A 24,844-nucleotide genomic window follows, 5' to 3' on the forward strand; every position below is an offset into this window, starting at 1 on the left:
ATCAGGATCTCCATCAAACCTCAAACTCCCCCCCTCATATGAAGTTCTTCATCAGAGGCTCCCCTTACATCAGGCTCCCATCAGAGTCCTCCCATACATCAGGGTGCCCAACTAAGCCCCTAACCTCAATCCCACCTGTTAAACCCTTACAATGCCCCTTTTATTTTACAAATATTCGCAGACTGATACATGAGTAGCCTCATCAGAGTCCCCTATTACATGAGGATGCCCATCAAGGTCCCCCCATACATCAAGTTCCTCATCAGAGTTGACCTTACATCAGTTTCTTTATCAGAGTCCCCCCTTACATCAGGGTTCCCATCAAAGTCCCCCTTTTACATAATATTCTTCATCATAGCCCCCCCCCCCCCCCTTACATCAGGGTTCTCATCAGAACCCCAAACTTCTGTCCCACCTATTAAACCTTTCCGATGTCTCTTTAACCTCTGGCTGGACATTAGCTTTAAAAAACCAACAGGAGCAGTCTGATTTCTTCATAATCCATGAGATTGGAGAATGCAGACCCAGGATCTACCAACAGGAGGGGTCCAAGCTCTTCATAATCTTTGAACTCTGAGAATGCAGACCCAGGAACTACAACAGGAGGAGTCTGAGTTCTTAATAATTTTCAAGCGCAGTGAATGCAGACCCAAGAACGCCCAATAGGAAGAGTCCGAGCTCTTCATAATCCTCGAGATTGGAGAATGCAGACCAAGGAACTTCGAACAAGAGGAGTCTGAGCTTTCATAATCTTCAAACTCTGAGAATGTAGACCCAGGAACTCCAACGGGAAGAGTTCAAGCTCTTCATAATCCTCAAGATCAAAGAAGGCAGACTAATGAAATCTTAATAGGAAGAGTCCGAGCTCTTCATAATCCTCGAGATTGGAGAATGCAGACCAAGGAACTTCGAACAAGAGGAGTCTGAGCTTTTCATAATCTTCAAACTCTGAGAATGTAGACCCAGGAACTCCAACGGGAAGAGTTCAAGCTCTTCATAATCCTCGAGATCAGAGAAGGCAGACTAATGAAATCCCAACAGGAGGAGTCCAAGCTCTTCATAATCCTCAAAATCAGAGAATACAGAATAAGGAACACCCAACAAGAGGAGTTTGAGCTCTTCATAATCTTCGAACTTCGAGGGTGCAGACCCAGGATCTCCAATAAGCGGAGTCCAAGTTCTTCATAATCCTCGAGATAGGAGAATGCAGACCCAAGAACTCCTAACAGGAAGAGTACAAGCTCCTTATAATCCTCAAGATCAGAGAATTCAGACCCAGGAACTCCAACAGGAGGTGTCTGACTTCTTCATAATCCTCAAAACCGGAAAATGCAGACCAAGGAACTCTTAAAGTGGAGTTCCACCCAAAAATGTAACTTCCGCTTTTCGGAACCCTCCCCCCCTCCAGTGACACATTTCACACCTTTCAGGGGGTGGGGGTGCAGATACCTGTCTAAGACAGGTATTTGCACCCACTTCCGGGAATAGAATCCCATGGGAGTCTACGCCACTTCCCATCCCACCCGCTGTCTCCTGGGAAACACACTGGTCCCAGGAGAGAGCGGGGGCCAGTGATGGTGCACCGCGCTACTCGTGCATGCGCAGTAGGGAACCGGGCAGCGAAACCACAAGGCTTCACTTCCTGATTCTCTCACAGAGCATCCGAGGACCGAACGATTGCTCAGTTTTGTCTGCCGACATCGCGGGCGCGCTAGACAGGTAAGTGTCCATTTTTTAAAAGTCAGCAGCTTCAGTGTTTGTAGCTGCTGGCTTTTAAAAAAAAAAATTCGGGTGGACCTCCGCTTTAACAGGAGTCGTCCAAGCTCTTCATAATCATCAAGTTCGGAGACTGCAGACCTAGGAACTCCAACAGGAGGAGTCTGAGATTTTCGGAATCCTCGAGATCGGAGAATGCAGACCCAAGAACTCAAGAGCAGATATCTCATCATCTTCAATGTGAAAGCAATTTTATTTGGTTGACTCATGCATCTACTGGATCTCACTTCTAGATTGATGGACCATCTGACAACAGGATATCTGGTGGTATGAATGTGGCTTTTGAATCTGCATTTCTTGAAGATCACGGCACCCAAAAATTGAGTGTTGACTTCCAGAGTCCTTCAGCGGATTGACCCTTTTCCTACTAACAGTGGGCAAGTCGGACATTGTTTTTTTTTTTTTTTTTTTCAAGCTGCCCTAACTGATGCGAAGTAACCCAAGGAATAATGTTCCTCTAGCTTCTTATTTACTGTATATGTTCCTAAAGTTTGTTATAAATAGATGACATGCTGATATTATTTTTGTAGTTTCTTTAACGTTTAACTGCTATTTTGCCGCCTTCCCTGGTTCCTTCCTCAACCCCCACAACATCATGCTAATTAAAAGTTTAAATAAATCCTGTTTTTGTTACATACCTTATTTGGCATCGTGCTTACTGCACAATGCATTGCATAAAGAAGCACAGGGATTCGGTGATGTAATCATTATGCAATGAGTTTTGCAATGGATCATAGCTGGTGGGAGGGGTCGGCAGGGTGGTGTACATAGCTTGGTGGGCAAAAAGAGAAAATATCCAGTTGTGTGGAGGAAAATGCCTTGTTGAGGTCTGAGGAGAATAGACAGACTAGTTTGGGATGATAGAAAGGCAACAGTAACTGAAATAACCACTCATTACAACCAAGATTTGCAGAATACCATCTCTGAACGCACAACACAAGAGAACAGAACATTGGGAAACGTTGCCTGGTCTGATGAGTCTGGATTTCAGCTGCGACATTCAGATGGTGGGGTCAGAATTTGGTGTAAACAACATGAAAGCATGGGTCCATCCTGCCTTGTATCAATGGTTCAGGCTGGTGGTGGTGGTGTAATGGTGCGGGGGATATTTTATTGGCACACTTTGGGTCCCTTAGTACCAATTGATCATCAGTTAAACGTCACGACCTACCTGAGTATTGTTGCTGATCATGTCCATCCCTTTATGACTACAGTGTGCCCATCTTCTGATGGCTCCTTCCAGCAGGATAATGTCACAAAGCTCAATGCATCATGAATAAGCAGCCGACAAATCTGCAGCAACTGTGTGATGCTATCGTGTCACTATGGACCAAAATCTCTGAGGAATGTTTCCAACACCTTGTTGAATCTATGCCACGAAGGTTGAAGGCAGTTCTGAAGGCAAAAGGGGGTCTAACCCAATAGGTGTACCTAATAAAATGTCTGAGTGTGTGCTGTATGTGGATGCTGCAGTGCCCACGTCAAGGCTCCTCTGTCCATATTATAGTTCTGATAGTTCTGAGAGTCTCCAAGTTGGAGCACTTATAGCAGTCCACAGATTGCTCTTGCTGGGTGTCCAATGCGTCTCTGTGCCTTTTAAGGAGGGGTGGTATACCGTACATGGTATCACAGCCTAATATGATGAGGAAGGTCTCTCTTATAACTCTGATTTAGGGCCCCTGATAGTGTGACCAGAAGGTGCAGGAGTGCAGAGTGGCACAAGTGCCTGCAAGTCTTGCTAGCAAAACAGGTGTCAAGGCTAGGCAGGGATAGTCACCAGAGCTCTTCAGGGAGGCAGGCTGGGTGGCAGCTGATGAGCAGCAGACCAAAGCAGGTTGGTACTGGCAATAGCAGACAGGCAAGGCGTATACTGGCAGCAGACAGTAGGTAAGCAGGCACAGACGGTTGTCCGGTAGATCCTGGTGACAGTAGGAGGAATAGCAGAGTCAGGCAGGTTGAGTCATACACGTGTAAGACAGATCAGGTACAGGGGCACAGGCAAAAGCTTGGTCGAGGTACAAGCCGGGTGTAACAGCTCTGGTGAATGGGAGTGAACCACAACTGCGGTTAGCAAGCACTTCAATGCACTTCGCTATGTGAGAATTCAGTATTGGACCCCAGGTGTCACTCCAATCAAAGAACAGGAGTTTGGGGGTTCTCTACATCATCATCTCTCTCACATAAGGGAATGTATTGAGCTACTAAGGCTGGACGTATTACAACATGCGACCAAACCTTAGCCTTTAAAAGTATACAATACACGTGAAGATTCCAAATGCACTTCTGAATGCAAGTGATTATCAGTACGGGACCCCAGGCGTCACTCCAATCAGAGAACAGGAGTTCGGGGATTCTCTACATCATATCACTTTAGCATAGAGAAGTGCATTAGGTCACTAAGGGAGCAGGTATAAAATACCTGCAACCCTTAGCATAGAAAAGTTGAGGCGAACATGTTCAGTAACTTAGGACATGGGCCCATAAACAATTAACAACTTATGTCAAGCACGTAGTAAATAGGGATTGTGAAGGCAACTAATAATTGCGTAAGAGAGGCAAATATACTCTCAAATTAGCTGAACTATATGTCCCTTTAAGATGTTCCTCAGCCAACAGCCATAGGCACAACAGTCTGTCCCAAGTAGTATGTTAAAAGCTACAAGCCAGCGTTAATAACGGCAATTGTTTTAGGAGCAATATATGCAGCAGATCTTTCTATAGCACTACAAGTGAAACAATTGCTACCTCTCTGTTTGCAGGGCTTGAGTGTAGCAGCAAGGGATTCCGTAGTGTAGGCTGTCAGCAAGGAAGATCTCTCGGTTGTCCCCAGCAATGGCAGCCTGATGCAGTTAAGGTAACAGCAGATAACGCTGGAGTTGCAGCCTGGATTCGTTTGCAGCACGGGGAGCGATGGCACCAGTGTTTGTAGAGTGGCCAAGCGACGGCTCACAATAATAGAACGGCGTGTATCATACAGGCTGTTCTGTTTATAGTAGAGCAGCATGTGTGCCGAATGCAGAGCTAATTGCAGGACTGAAAAGCACAAAGACTGAAAAGCGTGAATCGTCTCTCACCAAAACTTTTACTAACACGAAAGCAGCCCCAAGGGTGGCGCCATCCGAATTGAACTTCCCCTTTATAGTGCCGTTGTACGTCCCCGCGCTTTTCTCTAGCATTTTTTTTCACGATCGTAAATCACGTCGAAAAACAACGTTTTTTTCTAGAACATTAAAAACGGTTGCGTGTACACGGCTTTAGAGTGCACAGACAGCATACAGCTAAGCTGACTAATACTACACTAACAGATCACAAAACACAGCAAAAAGAATTCAGGAAATCACTACATCCCTACATTATCAACTATTTATAATTTAATTCTTGAGAGTAGGTGCATAAATTGAGAAAGGCTGGTAGGGAGGGGCCCATTGCATTACTTTGCCCAGGGGCCCATGATGCTATTAAAGTGGAGGTTCACCCAAAAAAAAAAAAAATTAACATTACATTCAGCCGAGTTGTCCTAATGACAATCGGCTATTTTTTTTCCCGTACATACCGTATTTTCACCGGCGCTTCCGGGTATGTCGTCTGCGGGACGGGGCGTTCCTATTTGATTGACAGGCTTCCGACCGTCGCATACTACGCGTCACGAGTTGCCGAAAGAAGCCAAACCTCGGTGCGCAGGCGCCGTATAGAGCCGCACCGAGGTTCGGCTTCTTTCGGCAACTCGTGACGCGTAGAATGCAACGGTCGGAAGCCTGTCAATCAATTAGGAACGCCCAGTCCCGCAGACGACATACCCGGAAGCGCCGGTGAAAATACGGTATGTACGGGAAAAAAACAAAAAAAACAGCCGATTGTCATTAGGACAACTTGGCTGAATGTAATGTTAAAAAAATTTTTTTGGGTGAACCCCCGCTTTAAGAAGGCCCTGCTGAGGTCAAACAAACGTATATTATGTATTTCACATTATTGTTTTACACAGAACGTAAAGTGCGGTGTAAACAGTCCATGTTATATAAGTACCTGTAATCCTGTAATAAATAAATGCAACATATCAGTAAATGCATTGTGGGGCCGTGGTCAATGTATCAAAAAAAGTGGGAGTTCTCACATCTTCCACAAGGTGGCAATCTCAGGTATTGCAAATGGAACGCACAGACAGGAAGTAAAGTCAAGCATAGAGAGGAAGTGATGTAAAGTATAAACAGGAAGTTCCAGGTCAGATGTGAGTCGGGAGGGAGTAGAGAGGAGACATTGCTGGAACTGGCAGCAGAGGAGGTAATAAGATATTATTTTATAGTTATACCCGGTGACCCCATACTTGTCAAGTCTCCCAATCGTTTTAAGATACGCCTGACTTTTCTCTTCCCTCTAATGGTCAACTGAAGCTTCCCGTTCATCCATATTTGCAGAGTAATGCAGAGAACCTTTTCTACGATGGCCAGTCACTGTAGACCACAGCTTTGTTAAGATGTTACGAACTTGGAGCTACAAGTCAAAGATTTTGGGAATCCATTATTTTCGCAGAGTTCTTTGACTTTGGGATTGGGAGGGGATTCAAGTCTTATATCGGGCTTGGAAGTCTCTGTTTTCTATTTGTATAATGGCACGTGAATGCCGGATGAGCCCCCCCATACCCTACCCTATATCAGGTATTCTCAACCAGGGTTCCTCAAACTGTGGCTGATTGAACTCTCATTTAATGTTGAACCTTCATAGTTCCAGGTCCAACCTTACTTGGTAAAGCCAGCAGCTGGACACCAATTATGTTTTTAGCTATATGTAAGGGTGGCATTCTTCCTACTGACTTAGGGTAATTTTTTCCTTTTGATCCCAGATTAACTGGTTTTAGTAAGCTTTCCCTGGGACCTGAGATGCATTTAAGGGGTTCCTTTAGAGTAAAAAAAAAGTTGAGAAAGGCTGCCCTACATCATAGGCACAGGTGTGCGCAGCCTATTGCATTAGGGTGTGCACCCCAAAGCTCAAACACACTCTACCGATCACTCACGATCTTAATTCAGAAAGGGAAGGGGCCAATAAATTACATACTTACCGGCCTCTTCCCTCCACTTATTATAAAACATCCCCACAGCAACAGCCGGCAGGAGAGGAGAGGAGGAAAGCCAGAAGGGCTGTAGGAAGAAGCTAGAGCAGTAGGGGAATTTTTCGAGATAATTGTCAGATAAATATCTCTTTACAGAGAGTCGTATATGGATCCCATGACCACCTTATTGAGGATGGAGGAAGACCAGAGTCACATGACTGAAAGGATATTCGACCTCACCCTGGAGATCATCTATGTGCTGGCTGGAGAGGTGAGGATTCTGGGAAGATCTCATGACATCACTCTTATCTCTAATAATAAAACACAGACCTGACCGGAGAGGTGAGGTGAGGAGGATTCTGGGAGGTCACATGACATCACTCTTATCTCTAATAGTAAAATGCAGACCTGACCGGAGAGGTGAGGAGGATTCTGGGAGGTCACATGACATCACTCTTATCTCTAATAATAAAACACAGACCTGACCGGAGAGGTGGGGAGGATTCTGGGAGGTCACATGACATCACTCTTATCTCTATTACTAAAACGCAGACCTGACCGGAGAGGTGAGGAGGATTCTGGGAGGTCACATGACATCACTCTTATTTCTATTAATAAAACACAGACCTGACCGGAGAGGTGAGGAGGATTCTGGGAGGTCACATGACATCACTCTTATCTCTATTAATAAAACACAGACCTGACCGGAGAGGTGAGGAGGATTCTGGGAGGTCACATGACATCACTCTTATCTCTATTAATAAAACACAGACCTGACCGGAGAGGTGATTTTAATGAAGTGTCAAGTCATTTTTATATTTGGCCTCTTTCATTAGGGTTACATGGTAGTGAAGAAGCCCTCTGGTGAGTATTTGACATCCAGTAACCTTCAGAAAGAAACTCGGAGACATGGCAGTGTCCCTTCATCTGTGCGCCTGATTCCTGAAAGAAACAATGATAAGAAGATTCTAGAAGTCACCAAGAAGATGATTGCTCTGCTGACAGGAGAGGTGAGCGGTGCCGGGAATTCTGGGACATTATCCAGTAACAGACAAGGGATGTGTCTGGATGGTGACGGTATCATTGTGTGTGTCAGGTTCCTATAAGGTGTCAGGATGTCACTGTCTATTTCTCCATGGAGGAGTGGGAGTATTTAGAAGGACACAAGGATCTCTACAAAGACGCCATGATGGAGAACCAACAGCTTCTCAGTTGTATAAAAGTGCCAAAAAATTATTTATTAACAAATGAGATAATGAACCACGTCATGGAGATCATCTGTCTGCTAACTGGAGAGGTGAGGAGGATTCTGGGTGGGTCACATGACATCATATTTATCTCTAAATATAATGAAACACAAAGTTGATAGGAGAGGTGAAAACATTCTGATATGATATTGCTATATAATGCAGAACTGTATCATGGTTTTGAAGACATCAGTTGACGATAATACAATAATAAACCAAGAACACGTGTCCACAAGAGTGAAAGGAAAACAGAATCCCACTACCGTGACTCTACTTCCCCTTCTGACTCTTGAGAGAAACACCAAGAAGGAGATCCTAGAAGTCACCAACAAGATCATTGAGCTGCTGACAGGAGAGGTGAGCGGTGCCGGGAATTCTGGGACATTATCCAGTAACAGACAAGGGATGTGTCTGGATGGTGACTGTATCATTGTGTGTGTCAGGTTCCTATAAGGTGTCAGGATGTCACTGTCTATTTCTCCATGGAGGAGTGGGAGTATTTAGAAGGACACAAGGATCTCTACAAGGACGTCATGATGGAGAATCAGCCGCCCCTCACATCACCGGGTAAGAGGAGACTTTATTGTAAAGGAGAGAACAGTACGGAGGGTCCACCTAGATCCCCCATCATCTGATAAACACATAGAAACAATGTATTCAGTCAGTGTGTGTGTTTTCTACAGATGGATCCAGTAATGGGAACCCACCAGAGAGATGTCCCCGTCCTCTGTATTCCTGGGATTCCACACAGGAAGATCTCGCCATCCCTCACCATCATCAGGTAGGTGGAAGGTCTAGAACTTACAAGCAATTCTGAACTGTATGTGAAGACATTCTTCTTCATTGTTGTCCATGGTTTTTAGTGCTTACTTTTACAGATGTTATTAATTTGGTATTTAGAGTGAAGACCTGATATACGTGAAAGTTGAGGTAAAGGAGGAAGAGATATCCACAGAGCCGTCTACAGAGGATGGGATGGTTATCAAAAGTAAACAGGAGCTACCTTCTTTAGATATAAACACAGGTAAATATTGAATATTAAATGCAAAATCTGTTACCATTTTAATTTTTTTCTCTAACAGGCTAGCCAAAAGTTCACCAGTATGAGCAAACCTTGATATTATCGGGTAAGATTAGAGTTATCAATGGTAGATCAACAGATCTATGATTGAAGTTGGTCTCCAAATCTCAATATAATGTCATGTTCCCAACAAGTGAGGAGGAGATACTGTACACCATATGAAAGGTCCATCTCCATTCCTCAATATAACGTAATTTTTCCAACAAAAGAGAAGGAGATACTGAGATTGCAGGCTTGGCTGGCTTAAATCAGGTTTGGTCTCCACCCAGAGACTGGCCACATTAATCACCTTGCAGGTGGACAGACAGACATGGAGAAGGCCATATGAAAGGTCCATCTCCATTTCTCAATATAATGTCATGTTCCCAACAAATGAGGAGGAGATACTGTACACCATATGAAAGGTCCATCTCCATTCCTCAATATAATGTCATGTTCCCAACAAATGAGGAGGAGATACTGTACACCATATGAAAGGTCCATCTCCATTCCTCAATATAACATCATGTTCCCAACAAATGAGGAGGAAATACTGAGATTGCAGGCTTGGCTGGCTTAAATCAGGTTTGGTCTCCACCCAGAGACTGGCCACATTAATCACCTTGCAGGTGGACATGGAGAAGGCCATATGAAAGGGTTATCTCCATTCCTCAATATAATGTCATGTTCCCAACAAATGAGGTGGGGGTGGATTTATTTCTTGGTGTTATTATACTATGTGAAGAACATATTTATCGTTTATCTTACAAATTGTTTTTCAGAGGGACATTATGTCCAGAATTTCTTGGAGGGAGATCCCGTTATATTCTCAGATGTTAACAATAATGGTGACGCAGCATTTTCTCAAGAAGCCAATCCGGTTATTCGATATTTACATCACAGACCTCACCATACGGGGAAATTAATGGATCCTGTTAATTCTGAGGAGTCTTCTCTAAGCCATGAAGGAGTCTACACAGGCAATGGTTTGTTGTTATGTTTGGGGTGTGGGAAACTGTTTATAATGAAATAAATCCTTTTTTTTATATCTTGGATCTAACACCATTGTGATCTTTGAATTTTTAGATTGTGGGAAATCTTTCACTGAGAAAAGCGAACATGTTATGAACAAGAGAAGTAACAAAACTGGGCGTCATTCATGTTCAGAATGCGGGAAATGTTTTACGGGAAAAGGGAACCTTCTGACACACCAGAGAAGTCACACGGGTGAACGTCCTTATTCGTGTTCCGAGTGCGGGAAATGTTACACCGGAAAAGGAAGCCTTCTTACACATCAGAGAAGTCACAAGGACGAGCGACCGTTTTCATGTTCATGGTGCGGGAAATGTTTCACTCAGAAAGGGAGCCTTCTTAGACACCAGAGACTCCACACAGGGGAACATCCTTTTTCCTGTTTAGAGTGTGGGAAATGTTTTGCTGATAAAAGAGCACTTTTTAAACACCAGATAATTCACACGGGCGAATATCCTTTCTCATGCTCAGAGTGTGGAAAATGCTTCACTCAGAAAGCGGACATGCTTACTCACCAGAGAACTCATACGGGAGAGCGCCCTTATTCATGTTCAGAGTGCGGAAAATGTTTCACTCAAAAATCGAACCTTCTTAAACACCAAAGAAGTCACTCGGGAGAGCGTCCTTTTTCATGCTCAGAGTGCGGGAAATGTTTCTTTCAGAAAGGAAACCTCCTTAGACACCAGAGGAGTCACACGGGAGAACGTCCTTTTTTATGTTCAGAGTGCGGGAAAGGTTTCTTATTTAAAAGGCACCTCGTTTTACACTTAAGAATTCACACTGGTGAGCGTCCCTTTTCTTGCACAGAGTGCGGGAAATCCTTCACTGAGAAAGCAAAACTTTTTAAACACCAGAGAGTTCATACTGGCGTGAGTCCTTTTTCCTGTCCAGAGTGCGGAAAATGTTTCACTCAGAAAACAGACCTTTACAGACATCGGAGAATTCACACGGGGGAGCGTCCTTTTTCATGTTCAGAGTGCGGAAAATCTTTTACCCAGAAAAGCAGTCTTCTCAAACACCAGGGAATTCATACTCGTGAAGGGCCTTTTTCCTGTGAAGAGTGCGGGAAATGTTTTATACATAAAGAAAAACTGATTGGACATCAGAGAACACATGCCTGTTGATGCTTTTGGCAAGTAAATGGTGTAAATTGAATGGCCTAAATTCCATAGATGAAATGTATAGTAGAATTAGAACATCCCGGTCACATTCCACTTATCGGAGGAGTTTGGTTGGCTTGGTCACCTACTGATGGCAAGATTTTCCCTTATTTAGAGCTCCTGGCTCTATTACTGCACACCTTAGGTTGTCATTGTTCCTTTTTTTTTTCCTAATAAAAGATAAAAACATCCAACAATGAGAGTGGAGACCAGGGCCGGACTGAGAATGAAAACCAGCCCTGGAAATAATTTCATATCAGCCCCATAGCATTATTATACCAGCCCAACATCATAACGTCATGCGCTTTGCCGGTGGTATAGCTGCGGTGCCCATTCATTTCAATGGGCAGGAGCGGTGGAGGAGTGTGAGGAGCGGCTCTTTCAGGGTGCTTTGAAGGCGCTATCTTTAGCGTCATAGCGCCTGCAAAGCGTCTCAGTGTGAAAGGGGTCAAACTCTGATATAAAGGGGGGGGCACTGGTGACCAGAGACCCCACTTATATGAGAGTCCACTGCATTCCCCTTTACATCAGAGTGCCCCCTTGCACTGTAAGGTTGAATCCTGCAGACTATGATGTAAAGGGGAACTCTGGGAATGTGGGGAGGACTCTGGTGACCAGAGACCACCTTCCGCAGAAAGTGAACACTAAGGTAAGGGGCTTTACTGATATAAGGGGAAAAACCTTTAGATCAGTGCCCCCTTACAATATTGTATTGATCCCCCGCTCAGACTGGCCTGGCGGTGCTGTCACTGACCTCCTCTCAGGTGCACCGGTGCGGGGCTCAGTCAGTCGTCTCCAGCTTGGTGGATCTGGTTTTATCCCATAGTTTCCTCTCCACAGTCCATACATGTCTGACTTCTCCCATGACGCCCATCCTGGCAGCACTCCCTCTCTCGACTCCTCTCCAGACCTGATATAAGACAAGAGATGGTCAGAGGCTGCAGATGGTACAGGGGGGGGTCAGAGGATGCGGATGGTACAGGGGAGGTCAGAGGCTGCAGATGGTACAGGGGGGGTCAGAGGCTGCGGATGGTACAGGGGAGGTCAGAGGGTGCGGATGGTACAGGGGAGGTCAGAGGCTGCAGATGGTACAGGGGGGGCAGAGGCTGCGGATGGTACAGGGGAGGTCTGAGGCTGCGGATGGTACAGGGGAGGTCAGAGGCTGCAGATGGTACAGGGGAGGTCAGAGGCTGCGGATGGTACAGGGGAGGTCTGAGGCTGCGGATGGTACAGGGGAGGTCTGAGGCTGCGGATAGTACAGGGGGGGTCAGAGGCTGCGGATGGTACAGGGGAGGTCAGAGGGTGCGGATGGTACAGGGGAGGTCTGCGGATGGTACAGGGGGGGTCAGAGGCTGCGGATGGTACAGGGGGGGGTCAGAGGCTGCGGATGGTACAGGGGAGGTCAGAGGGTGCGGATGGTACAGGGGAGGTCTGAGGCTGCGGATGGTACAGGGGAGGTCAGAGGCTGCGGATGGTACAGGGGAGGTCAGAGGCTGCGGATGGTACAGGAGAGGTCAGAGGCTGCGGATGGTACAGGGGAGGTCAGAGGCTGCGGATAGTACAGGGGAGGTCAGAGGCTGCGGATGGTACAGGGGAGGTCAGAGGCTGCGGATGGTACAGGGGAGGTCAGAGGCTGCGGATGGTACAGGGGAGGTCTGAGGCTGCGGATGGTACAGGGGAGGTGGGAGGCTGCGGATGGTACAGGGGAGGTCAGAGGCTGCGGATGGTACAGGGAGGTCAGAGGCTGCAGATGGTACAGGGGGGGGGGGGTCAGAGGCTGCGGATGGTACAGGGGAGGTCTGAGGCTGCGGATGGTACAGGGGAGGTGGGAGGCTGCGGATGGTACAGGGGAGGTCTGAGGCTGCGGATGGTACAGGGGAGGTCAGAGGCTGCAGATGGTAGAGGGGGGGTCAGAGGCTGCGGATGGTACAGGAGAGGTCAGAGGCTGCGGATAGTACAGGGGAGGTCTGAGGCTGCGGATGGTACAGGGGAGGTCAGAGGCTGCGGATGGTACAGGGGAGGTCTGAGGCTGCGGATGGTACAGGGGAGGTCAGAGGCTGCGGATGGTACAGGGGAGGTCAGAGGCTGCAGATGGTAGAGGGGGGGTCAGAGGCTGCGGATGGTACAGGAGAGGTCAGAGGCTGCGGATAGTACAGGGGAGGTCTGAGGCTGCGGATGGTACAGGGGAGGTCTGAGGCTGCTTACACTTTTGGATGGAATGTCCATATGAGGTTTGACATTTTAAACATAAGAACCAATTTTCGAGCAGTAATGCCGCGTACACACGATCTATTTTCGGCTTGTAAAAAAACGAAGTTTTTCAGCCTCTAGAAAAAAAACGTTTTTACCAACTTTATCATTAAAACGGCGTTGCCCACACACGATCGTGAAAAAAAATTCTCTAGCAAAGCGCGTTGATGTACAACGGCACTATAAAGGGGAAGTTCCATTCGGATGACGCCACCCTTTGGGCTGCTTGTGTATGCAAGGCAGGCTTGAGAGGAATCACGTAGAGAAAAACTTAGTTTTTTTCAATGACATGAATAACGGTCGTGTGTACGCGGCAGTACTGTTTGGTTCTTCTGGCTAAAATGTCAAGTGTCAGATCGTCATTCCATCCAAAAGTGTAATGCCGCGTACACATGATCGTCGTTTTTTTTCATGCCGAAAAACGATCGTGTGTACGCGGCATTAGAAACCTCCATACACTCCAAACGTCACTTCTACCCGATGATGGAAAAAATAATAGTGACAGAAACAAGCCAAAGAGATTGTGCAAAAGGACCTAGCTAATCAGTAGGTGGCAGAGAGGTAGGTATAGTTGCTGGAACTCACAGTATAAGTCCTCGACAGAGAGTCCGGAAGGTCCAGTTACAGGACTCCAGAAGGCCCAGTTATAGGAGTCCAGAAGGTGCAGTTCCAGAAGGTCCAGTTCCAGAGTCCAGAAGGTCCAGTTCCAGAAGGCCCAGTTATAGGAGTCCAGAAGGTCCAGTTCCAGAAGGCCCAGTTATAGGAGTCCAGAAGGTCCAGTTCCAGAGAGTCCAGAAGGTCCAGTTCCAGAAGGCCCAGTTACAGGAGTCCAGAAGGTCCAGTTACAGGAGTCCAGAAGGTCCAGATACAGGAGTGCAGAAGATCCAGATACAGGAGTCCAGAAGGTCCAGTTACAGGAGTCCAGAAGGTCCAGTTACAGGCAGTTCAGAAGGTCCAGTTACAGGAGTCCAGAAGGTCCAGATACAGGAGTGCAGAAGGTCCAATTACAGGCAGTTCAGAAGGTCCAGTTACAGGAGTCCAGAAGGTCCAGTTACAGGCAGTTCAAAAGGTCCAGATACAGGAGTCCAGAAGGTCCAGATACAGGAGTGCAGAAGGTCCAGTTACAGGAGTCCAGAAGGTCCATATACAGGAGTCCAGAAGGTCCAGTTACAGGCAGTGCAGAAGGTCCATATACAGGAGTCCAGAAGGTCCATATACAGGAGTCCAGAAGGTCCAGTTACAGGAGTCCAGAAGGTCCAGTTACAGGAGTCCAGAAGGTCCAGTTACAGGTGTCCAGAAGGTCCATATACAGGCGTATAGAAGGTCCAGTTACAGGCAGTCCAGAAGGTCCAGTTACAGGAGTCCAGAAGGTCCCGTTACAGGTGTCCAGAAGGTCCATATACAGGCGTATAGAAGGTCCAGTTACAGGCAGTCCAGAAGGTCCAGTTACAGAAGTCCAGAAGTTCCGGTTTCAGAGAGTCCAAGAAGGCAAAGCCAAGCCAGATAGATTGTGCATGCAGCAGGCAAAAGGACCTAGCTCATCAGGAGGTGGCAGAAATGTAGGTATAGTTGCTGGCACTCACAGTATAAGTCCCGGACAGAGAGTCCGGAAGGTCCAGTTACAGGATTCCAGAAGGTCCAGTTATAGGAGTCCAGAAGGTGCAGTTCCAGAAGGTCCAATAGTACCCACCAGTAATGCCAATCAGTGTCCATCAATGCTGCCAATCAGTGCTCATCAGTGCTGTCAATCAGTGCCAATCAATGATGCCAATCAGTGCCCATCACTGCTGCCAATCAGTGCTGTCAATCAGTGCTACCAATCAGTGCTGCCAATCAGTGCCTCCTCACCAGTTCTACCTATCAGTGCCCATCAGTGCTGCCTATGAGTGCCCAGCAGTGCAGCCTATAAATGCCCATCAGTGGCACCTATCCGTGCCCATCGGTGCCTCCTCATCAGTCCCCATCTTTGATCAATTTCTCGACCACTTTCCGACCGCACTATAGCCAAAAGATGGCTACACTGGGGTCTCCAGTTCCTATTGGCATCCTCCCAAAGCCCCGAACCCCTGCATGCCCCGGGGGCGTGCATTGGGTGTGCTCTGTGGTCGAGGTAAAGGGACAATCACAGCAGCCCATTACCATGTGATCAGCTGCATCCAATCACAGCGGATCCCATGTAAACAAATGGCAGTTTTCAGCATTTCCTTTCCTGAGCGCTGTCACCGTATGAGGGGAAAAAAATCCAATAACCAGTTTTCTTGTGACAGCATGCATTTACACTGGTGATCAGTGCCAGTCAGTGTCCATCAGTGCCCATCAGTGTTGCCTCATCAGTGCAGTCTATCAAAGTCCATCAGTGAAGCCTCATCAGCACACATCAGCGAAAAAAGAAAAATTTCTTATTTGAAATTTTATAACAGAAATTAAGAAAAAAAATTATTTTTTCAAAATGTTCGGTCTTTATTTATTTGTTGAGCAAAAAAAAAACTGTGGTGATTAAATGGCACCAAAAGAAAGCTCTATTTGTGTGAAAGAAATGATAAAAATGTTATATGGGTACAGCATTGCATGACCGCGCAATTGTCATTCAAAGTGCGACAACTCTGAAACTCACTCACTCACTTCCTTGTATTGCGGCTCCGGCGCCGTGACTGGCTGGAGTTGCGATGACCTCACTCCTGCGCATGCGCATGGGAGCCGGCACTTACAGCTTCATAGCATTCACTCACGGCTGGCTCAGGGCGCCTGCGCAGTTGTCTACAATGTGCATGCGCCGTAGACATCGGTGCCCGTTTTTGGGGAAATATCTCCTTAACCGTGTAGGTTAAGGAGATATTTCTTGCTCCTACAGGTAAGCCTTAATCGAGGCTTACCTGTAGGTCTGAGAACACAACTTAGGCTGCACTTTTTACATTCTCCACAAGATGGCGATCTTTCTTATTGTCAGTGGAAAGCGCATACAGCAAGTGATGTAAGTTGCAGACAGGAAGTGATGTGTTAAAACAGGAAGTTCCGGGTCAGAGGTGAGTCGGGAGGAAGTAAAGAGGAGACGTTACCGGAACTGGCAGCAGAGGAGGTAATAAGATATTATTTTATATTTACACCAAGTAACCCTCCTAGTTGTGTCTTTAATGATCCTCTATAGTCACTGTGATATCTTTTTATCTCCCTTGTATGCTATTATGTGATTATTTACCATGGAGATCTGGGCTCCAGTAGGAAGGCCATGTTAGCATAACAAAGACACTCCTTTATTGCTGTTCTTCTCGCTTCCAAATCCTCGTGTCCACAATTCCTTATACCCATCTACAACATGACGCGTCCATAGTCCTCCGCATGTCATTGCATACCCTCCGACATTTCATATCGAATAATAGGTACATCTATGCTGCACCGCCCGTAGGGTTGCCACCTCATCCCTCTAAATCCAAATACATACGAATTACACAGCTTCAGTGGCTGATTGAGGTGGTAATTAAACTCACTTGGTGCCTTATCTGCATCATATTTGCGTAATTCATACGCGTTCATGTTTAAAAGGGATGACGTGGCAACCCTAACCGCCCGCCACGTGCCACAAATAGAGGGCGCAGCTCAAAAGGACATGGATAAGCGAGTCCTGAGCTTATATAAAGTATACACGGCACACGGTGCAGTCTTTTGTACCCACAAAACACACTTTAACCGCTTCCGGATCGCCCACCGCATATATATACCGCGGCAGGGCGACCCGGCAGCGCAAAATGACGTACCTGTACGTGATTATGCGTTCGCTTCTGCTCGCGAGCTCGTTGGGACGGGGCGCGTAAAAAAAAAAAAAAAAAAATATATTTTTATTTATATAACTTTTTATTTTCGCATTTTTACAAAAATGTAAGAAAAAAAGTTTTTTCTTCGTTTCTGTCAGTGGATGTTTGTAAATAAGTAATTTTCCTCCTACACTGATGTGCGCTGATGAGGCGGCACTGATCAGTCTGCACTTTTGGGCAATATCTGGCACTGATGAGGCGGCACTAAAAGGCACTGATTAGGATGGCACTGATGGGCACTAATATGTCGCACTGATAGGTGGCACTGATGAGGTGGCACTAAAAGGCACTGATTAGGTGGCACTTATGGGCACTAATATGTCGCACTGATTGGTGGCACTGATAAGGAGGCACTAGTATGCCGCAATGATGGGCACTAATAGGTGGTGCTGATGGGCACTGAAAGTGTGCTCTGATTGGTGTCACTGATGGGCACTGATTGGTGTCACTAATGGGCACTTATTAGTGGCACTGCTGGGGCTGTACTGATGATAAGTGCCCTGATTACCTGTACAGGTCTCCCCTGCAAAGAGGTGCAGCTGATGGGCTCTCTTCTCCTCACACTCTGTCAGTGTGAGGCGAGGAGAGCTGATAAACTGCCCTTCCGTGTTTACATGTGACCGGCTGTAATTGGACACAGCCAATCGCATGTGTAAAGAGCCCCGTTTTCGGCTCCTTAACGAGATCAGGGTCGCGCCGTGTCCTAGGAACACAGCCGCCGTCATTTTACTATACGGCGGGCAGGAAGTGGTTAATGTTCCTCTGAGGCTGGGCAGACCGTGAGCCAAAACGTGTTTATTTTACCGGAGCTGGCTTAATGTTGACAATATCAGTTTACTAACCCCATCTGCCGTGTTGCTGTAAATCGAAATGGGTGCAATTTGCCTCCAGTCATCTTCTTCTCTTTTCATACAAAACAGGATATAGGAGGAGAACTCTGTATATTGGAGGGGCCATCTTATTGCTGAAACGAACCCTAAGAAATATTGTGAAGAAACACCGGGAAGGCCATAGAAGTCACGATATAAGCTTCTCACAGGAGAGGTGAGCAGTGCCGGGAATTCTGGGACATTATCCAGTAACAGACAAGGGATGTGTCTGGATGGTGACTGTATCATTGTGTGTGTCAGGTTCCTATAAGGTGTCAGGATGTCACTGTCTATTTCTCCATGGAGGAGTGGGAGTATTTAGAAGGACACAAGGATCTCTACAAGGACGTCATGATGGAGAATCAGCCGCCCCTCACATCACCGGGTAAGAGGAGACTTTATTGTAAAGGAGAGAGCAGTACGGAGGCTCCACCTAGATCCCCCATCATCTGATAAACACATAGAAACAATGTATTCAGTCAGTGTGTGTGTTTCCTACAGATGGATCCAGTAATGGGAACCCACCAGAGAGATGTCCCCGTCCTCTGTATGCCCGGGATTCCACACAGGAGGGTCACATTATCCCTCACCCTCATCAGGTAGGTGTATAGCACTCAAGAGACTGTAAGCTTTATGCAATTACATTTTTGTTTCCATGAAGTCTGTTCTCATTAGTGCTTAAATTTTACTTATGTTATTTTCTATTGTGGGTTTTTTTTTTTGGAATAGGGTGATGACCTTATTTGTATCAAAGTTGATTTTAAAGAGGAGGAGGAGGAAGATGAAGAATTAGAAACAACGACTTTTGTGGTGGGTGATCAGTCTATGGAGGAGGATGACACCAAGCAGGAGGACTCTTCTCTAGAAATTGGAAGAGGTAAATAATAAACATTTCACTCAGGCTGTTGAAGTTTTTTTTTTTTTTTTTTACTTTTATGAAAGTTGTGACCAAACATTCTGGAAAATTGGCAGACCTTCATTTCATCAAATAAGAAATGATGAACTGATGATGGCCAAAGAGCCTGAAACAACTGTATACAGTTTTGAATAAATGGCTCTATATTTAGGCCGTATCTGGTCTATAAAGATGCTGTACACCATAGAAAAGAGCCTTCTCCATTCAATATAATGTCATGTTCCCAACAATTGAGGAGGAGATACTGTACACCATATGAAAGGTCCATCTCCATTCCTCAATATAACGTCATGTTCCCAACAAATGAGGGGGAGATACTGTACACCATATGAAAGGTCCATCTCCATTCCTCAATATAACGTCATGTTCCCAACAAATGAGGGGAGATACTGTACACCATATGAAAGGTCCATCTCCATTCCTCAATATAAAGTCATGTTCCCAACAAATGAGGAGGAGATACTGTACACCATATGAAAGGTCCATCTCCATTCCTCAATATAACGTCATGTTCCCAACAAATGAGGAGGAGATACTGTACACCATATGAAAGGTCCATCTCCATTCCTCAATATAAAGTCATGTTCCCAACAAATGAGGAGGAGATACTGAGATTGCAGGCTTGACTGGCTTAAATCAGGTTTCGTCTCCACCCAGAGACTGGCCACATTAATCACCTTGCAGGTGGACAGACCGACATGAAGAAAGGCCATATGAAAGATCCATCTCCATTCCTCAATATAACGTCATGTTCCCAACAAATGAGGAGATACTGTACACCATATGAAAGGTCCATCTCCATTCCTCAATATAATGTCATGTTCCCAACAAATGAGGAGGAGATACTGTACACCAAATGAAAGGTTCAATACTCAATATAACGTCAATAAATGAAGAGATACTGTACACCATTAGGGATGGGCGAACGGTTCAGCCCAAGCATAAGTTCGGACAAACTTTGGTTGTTAGGATGTTCTGGTGATCACCGAACAATATGCTGAGTTTGTGGAAAATTCAACAGCAACTGGATTTTAACCAGGTGGGGGAGGGGGCGGGGCTGCTCTCTTGTCCTCCCCTCTTTTTTTTGTGGCCTTCCAGGTTGTGTGCTCGGATAAGGGTCTGGTATGGATTTTTGGGGGGCCCCCTATGCCTTTTTTTTTGGCGCAGGGTTCCTCTTAAAATTTTGAGGGGGACCCCTACTCCATTTAAAAAAAAAAAAATTGGCGCAGGGTTCCCCTAGTCCATGCCGTTTTTTTTGGTGGTATTTGATCACCTCCTGCGTTTTTAATTTTTTGTGCTATAAACGAAAAAAGAGGGACAATTTTGGAAAAAAGACAATATTTTTTACCTTTTGCTATAATAAATATCCCATTTTTTTTTTTAACTAGTTTTTTTTCTTAGTTAAGGCCGATACATATTCTTCTTGTACATATTTTTGGTATATAAAAAAAATCGCAATAAGCGCATAGTGACTCGTTTGCGCAAAACAAAATAGGGGACATAATTATGGATTTTAAATTTTTTTTTTACTAGTAATGGTGGCGATCTGCGATATTATTATTTTTTTTTTTTTTATTGGGACTGCGACATTATGGCGGCCACATCGGACACATTTTTGGGACCATTCACATTTATACAGCAATCAGTGCTATACATATGCACTAATTACTTTATAAATGTGACTGGCAGAGAACGGGTTAACACTAGGGGGCGAGGAAGGGGTTAAATGTGTGCCCTGCATAGTGTTTCTAATTGTGGGGGGGGACTCACTGGGGGAGGTGACCGATCTGTGTCCCTATGTACAAAGGACACAGCATCGGTCTCCTCTCCCTGACAGGACGCGGCGGGTGCACGCGCCCCCTAGTGGCTCTGAAGGACGAGGACGTCATGTGATGTCCTTCCAGAACAAGAGAGCTATCGTGCCGCCGTCAATTGACGGCGGCCGGTAGTAAGGAGGTTAAATGTCCTTATTTCTTCTGAGAAATCCTCACTTCCTGTTCTTCTGTCTGTTACTCCACACAGTAATGCAAGGCTTTCTCCCCAGTGTGGAGTGTCATGCTCGCCCCCTCCCTTGGACTACAGGAGAGTCAGGACGCCCACTAACACACAGCTCCTTTCTCTGTCCGCAACGTATAGAGCGTCCTGACTCTCTTGTAGTCCAAGGGACGATACTCCACACCAGGGAGAAAGCCTTGCATTGCTGTGTGTAGTTACAGACAGAAGAACAGGAAGTGAGGATTTCTCAGAAGAAATAAGGACATTTAAAAGCAAAATGGAAGGATGAGGTAAGTGAAGGAGGACTGCACTAAGGGAAAGGAAGCTATTTAGGGGAAAAAAATTGTACCTTTACAACCTCTTTAAATCAAGAAATGTAACTCCTAATGGCAAAACATGACAAATACCTCCGAATGATTTCCTTAAAAATTGATTCCCATCACAGATGGAACCTATCTCCGGGATGCTTTGGAAGGAGATCCTGAATTTTCGTCAGATCTGGAAGATAATGACGCAGCACAGAGTTCCCCAGGAACATATTCCAATGCTCGGAATACAGATCCATCCGGTTCCAAGGATTCTTCTACAAGCCGCGCAGCTCACACAGGTAAGAGTCCATCGTCATACCGGGGACATAGAAATCTTATAAGATGAAATCTGAACACCCTATAAATCCGAGATCTCACACCAGTGTGGCCTTTTCATTTTCAGGGAGTGGAAAATCTTTCACTGAGAAAAAACCACAGAAGAGAAATCACAACGGTGAGCGTCCTTATCCATGTACAGAGTGCGGCAAATGTTTCATTCACAAAGGAGACCTTTATAGACACCAGAGACTTCACTCGGGTGAGCGCCCTTTTTCGTGTTCACAGTGCGAGAAAACTTTTGTCGAGAGAACCGGACTTGTTATACACCAGAGAAGTCACACAGGTGAGCGCCCATTTCCATGTTTACAGTGCGGGAAATGCTTCACTCAAAAATCACATCTTCGGACCCACCAGAGAGTTCACACAGGTGAACGTCCTTTTTCATGCTCGGATTGCGGGAAATGTTTCACTGGAAAAGAAAAGCTTCTAAACCATCAGAGACTTCACACTGGCGAGCATCCTTTTGCGTGTTCTGAGTGCGGGAAACGCTTTGTGACGAAAGGAAGCCTTCTTAGACATCAGAGAACACACTCCGGTGAGAATTTTTTTTCATGTTCAGAATGTGAGAAGAAATTTGTAGAGAAATCCTCACTTATTATACACGAGAGAATTCACACGGGCGACTATCCTTTCCCATGTCTAGTGTGCGGGAAACGTTTCAATAAGAAAGTATACCTTCACACACACGAGAGAAGTCACACGGGGGAGCGTCCTTACTCGTGCTCAGATTGCGGAAAAGGTTTCACGCAGAAAGGAAACCTTGTTAACCACCAAAGAATTCACACAGGAGAACGTCCTTTTTTATGTAAAGAGTGTGGGAAAACGTTCACATTTAAAAGTCACCTTCTGTTACATCATATAACTCACACCGGTGCCCATCCCTTTTCCTGCAAAGAGTGCGGGAAGAGTTTTTCAGAGAAAGGAAAACTTATTATACACCAAAGAATGCACACAGGCGAGCGTCCTTTTTGTTGTCCAGAGTGTGGGAAAGGTTTCACCCAGAAAACGGTCCTTAATACGCACCAGAGAATTCACACTCGTGAGCATCCTTTTAAGTGTTCGAAGTGCGAGAAATGTTTCACGCAAAAGGGAAATCTGCTGAGACATCAGAGAAAATACACACACTGATGCTGGTGACGAATGATGGCCTTTATCCGATCAAATTGTCCAGTCCCTACAAATAGGGGCCCTCACCGTGTCTGAGGGATGGAGGAGGACCCAGAGACTCATCACTCTGCCTTCATCTGTGTTCCTGACTCTTAAGACACATCCTGAGATTAGAATTTAAGCCATTAACAATGTCGTGGAGATGCTGACCGTAGAGGTGAGCGGTGTCGGGAATTCTGGGACATTATCCAGGAACAGACAAGGGATGTGTCTGGATGGTGACTGTATCATTGTGTGTCAAGATGTCTCTAACGTCTCCATGGAGGAGTGGGATCCTCTTCTAAAATGTTCTATTTCTTGTAAATTCAAGTGTTGATGTGTTCCCATTCCTCTGTTGCATACCGTATTATATCAAATAAAGTAAACTAAAATCATTTTGGGTGACGTGACAACCGAGGTCGTAAATCTTGGCCGTGGAGATGCCTCGTTATGTCCGTGACTAGTTTGTAGACCCTCCATTGCGAAGATCTCACCGTCTTCAAAATATAGGAAATTGGGTGCATCAGTACCAACCAAACAATGAGAATAATTTTTTTTTTGATAGACTGGCCATTTAAAGTAATAAATGATGACCTTAGGATCTTGGAAATATATTGTGATGACCATGGTAGGTGTGAAGACCCAAGACATTAAGGCCAATTCCTGAACCACTTTTCGAGAGCTAAGAAATTGTTGGGTAGTTTAACGCTTCAGCATCTACCAAACCATAAACATCATGTTTGGATTGATTGGCCACCTGAGATTTGTAAATTTTGACCTTGGAGATGTCTCGTAATGTCTTTGACAGATGTGTAGACCCAGGACACCATCTTCAAGATCCAGTGGAACCTCAGATTGCGAGTAACGCGGTTAACGAGCGTTTTCGCAATACAAGCCCTGTGTATTTCCTAAAATCCTAACTCGGTTTGCGAGTGTTGTCTCGCAACACAAGCAGGATTCAGGCCAAAGCGGTGTGCAGTACCACGTTTGGCCTGAGGTGGGGGGGCGCCGATCGTTGTCGTTTGGAAATGCATGGAAAGGCCGGAGGACAGCTTGGCTGACCTCGGAAAGGCTCAAGAGTCCTTCCAAGGTTTGCCGAGGTCAGCTTAACTGTCCTCGGGCCTTTCCGGCCGCTTCCGAGGCTCTCCGGCACCCCCCGCCTCTGGCCGCATGCGGTATTGCATGCCATTGAAGTCAGTGCGGAACAAATTATTTTCGTTTCCATTGACTTCAATGGGGAAACTCACTTTGATATGCGAGTACTTTGGATTACAAGCATTCTCCTGAAATGGATTATGCTCGTAATCCGAGGTTCCACAGTATAAGAAATTAGGTGCATCAGTATTGACTAAACAATGAGAATCAATTTTTGATGGACTGGCCACCTGATATCATAAATTATGATCTTGTGCTCATGGAAATGCATGGTGATGATGACCATAGTATGTGTGAAGACCCAAGACTTCAAGGCCAGATCCTTCACCACTTTTAGAGAGATAAGAAATTGTTGGGTAGTTTAACGCTTCAGCATCTACCAAACCATGAATATCATGTTTGGATTGATTGGCCATCTGAGATTTTGTAAATTTTGACCTTGGAGATGTCTCGTAATGTCTTTGACAGATGTGTAGACCCAGGACCTCAATTCCAAAGATCACACCATTTTCAAGAAATAGGAAATTAGATACATCAGTAACAGTATTGACTTAACAACGAGAATCAGTTTTTGATGCAATGGCCACTTGATATCATTATGATCTTGGGCTCGTGAAAACGTATGGTGATGACCATGGTATGTGTGAAGACCCAAGACTTCAAGGCCAGATCCTTCACCACTTTTAGAGAGATAAGAAATTGTTGGGTAGTTTAACGCTTCAGCATCTACCAAACCAT

At 45.6% G+C, this 24,844-nt stretch overlaps 2 protein-coding genes and 1 long non-coding RNA gene across 3 annotated transcripts; all 3 read left to right on the forward strand.

Moving 5' to 3' along the window:
* The first annotated feature begins 5,963 nt into the window (after positions 1–5,963).
* Positions 5,964–14,889, forward strand: LOC120910511 (zinc finger protein 250-like). Its single transcript, XM_040322269.1, has 10 exons — positions 5,964–6,054; positions 6,977–7,091; positions 7,657–7,830; positions 7,917–8,117; positions 8,233–8,424; positions 8,511–8,544; positions 8,993–9,091; positions 9,910–10,113; positions 10,214–11,219; positions 14,157–14,889. The coding sequence occupies exons 2-10, from the start codon at positions 6,987–6,989 to the stop codon at positions 14,887–14,889; spliced, it is 2,748 nt and encodes a 915-aa protein (XP_040178203.1). The 5' UTR covers positions 5,964–6,054; positions 6,977–6,986.
* Positions 14,890–16,603: 1,714 nt separating this feature from the next.
* On the forward strand, positions 16,604–18,550 carry LOC120909495. Its single transcript, XR_005741275.1, has 3 exons — positions 16,604–16,645; positions 18,299–18,422; positions 18,509–18,550. It is a non-coding gene; the product is annotated as an uncharacterized LOC120909495 (long non-coding RNA).
* A 75-nt stretch (positions 18,551–18,625) lies between these two features.
* Positions 18,626–23,346, forward strand: LOC120909481 (gastrula zinc finger protein XlCGF57.1-like). Its single transcript, XM_040321258.1, has 5 exons — positions 18,626–18,632; positions 18,749–18,846; positions 18,977–19,124; positions 21,604–21,765; positions 21,870–23,346. Exons 3-5 carry the CDS (start codon positions 19,073–19,075, stop codon positions 22,931–22,933), a joined length of 1,278 nt encoding a protein of 425 aa, XP_040177192.1. The 5' UTR covers positions 18,626–18,632; positions 18,749–18,846; positions 18,977–19,072; the 3' UTR covers positions 22,934–23,346.
* Positions 23,347–24,844: the final 1,498 nt, after the last annotated feature.

Source organism: Rana temporaria, chromosome 8 (genome assembly GCF_905171775.1).
Source record: "Rana temporaria chromosome 8, aRanTem1.1, whole genome shotgun sequence".
Classification (NCBI taxonomy): domain Eukaryota; kingdom Metazoa; phylum Chordata; class Amphibia; order Anura; family Ranidae; genus Rana; species Rana temporaria.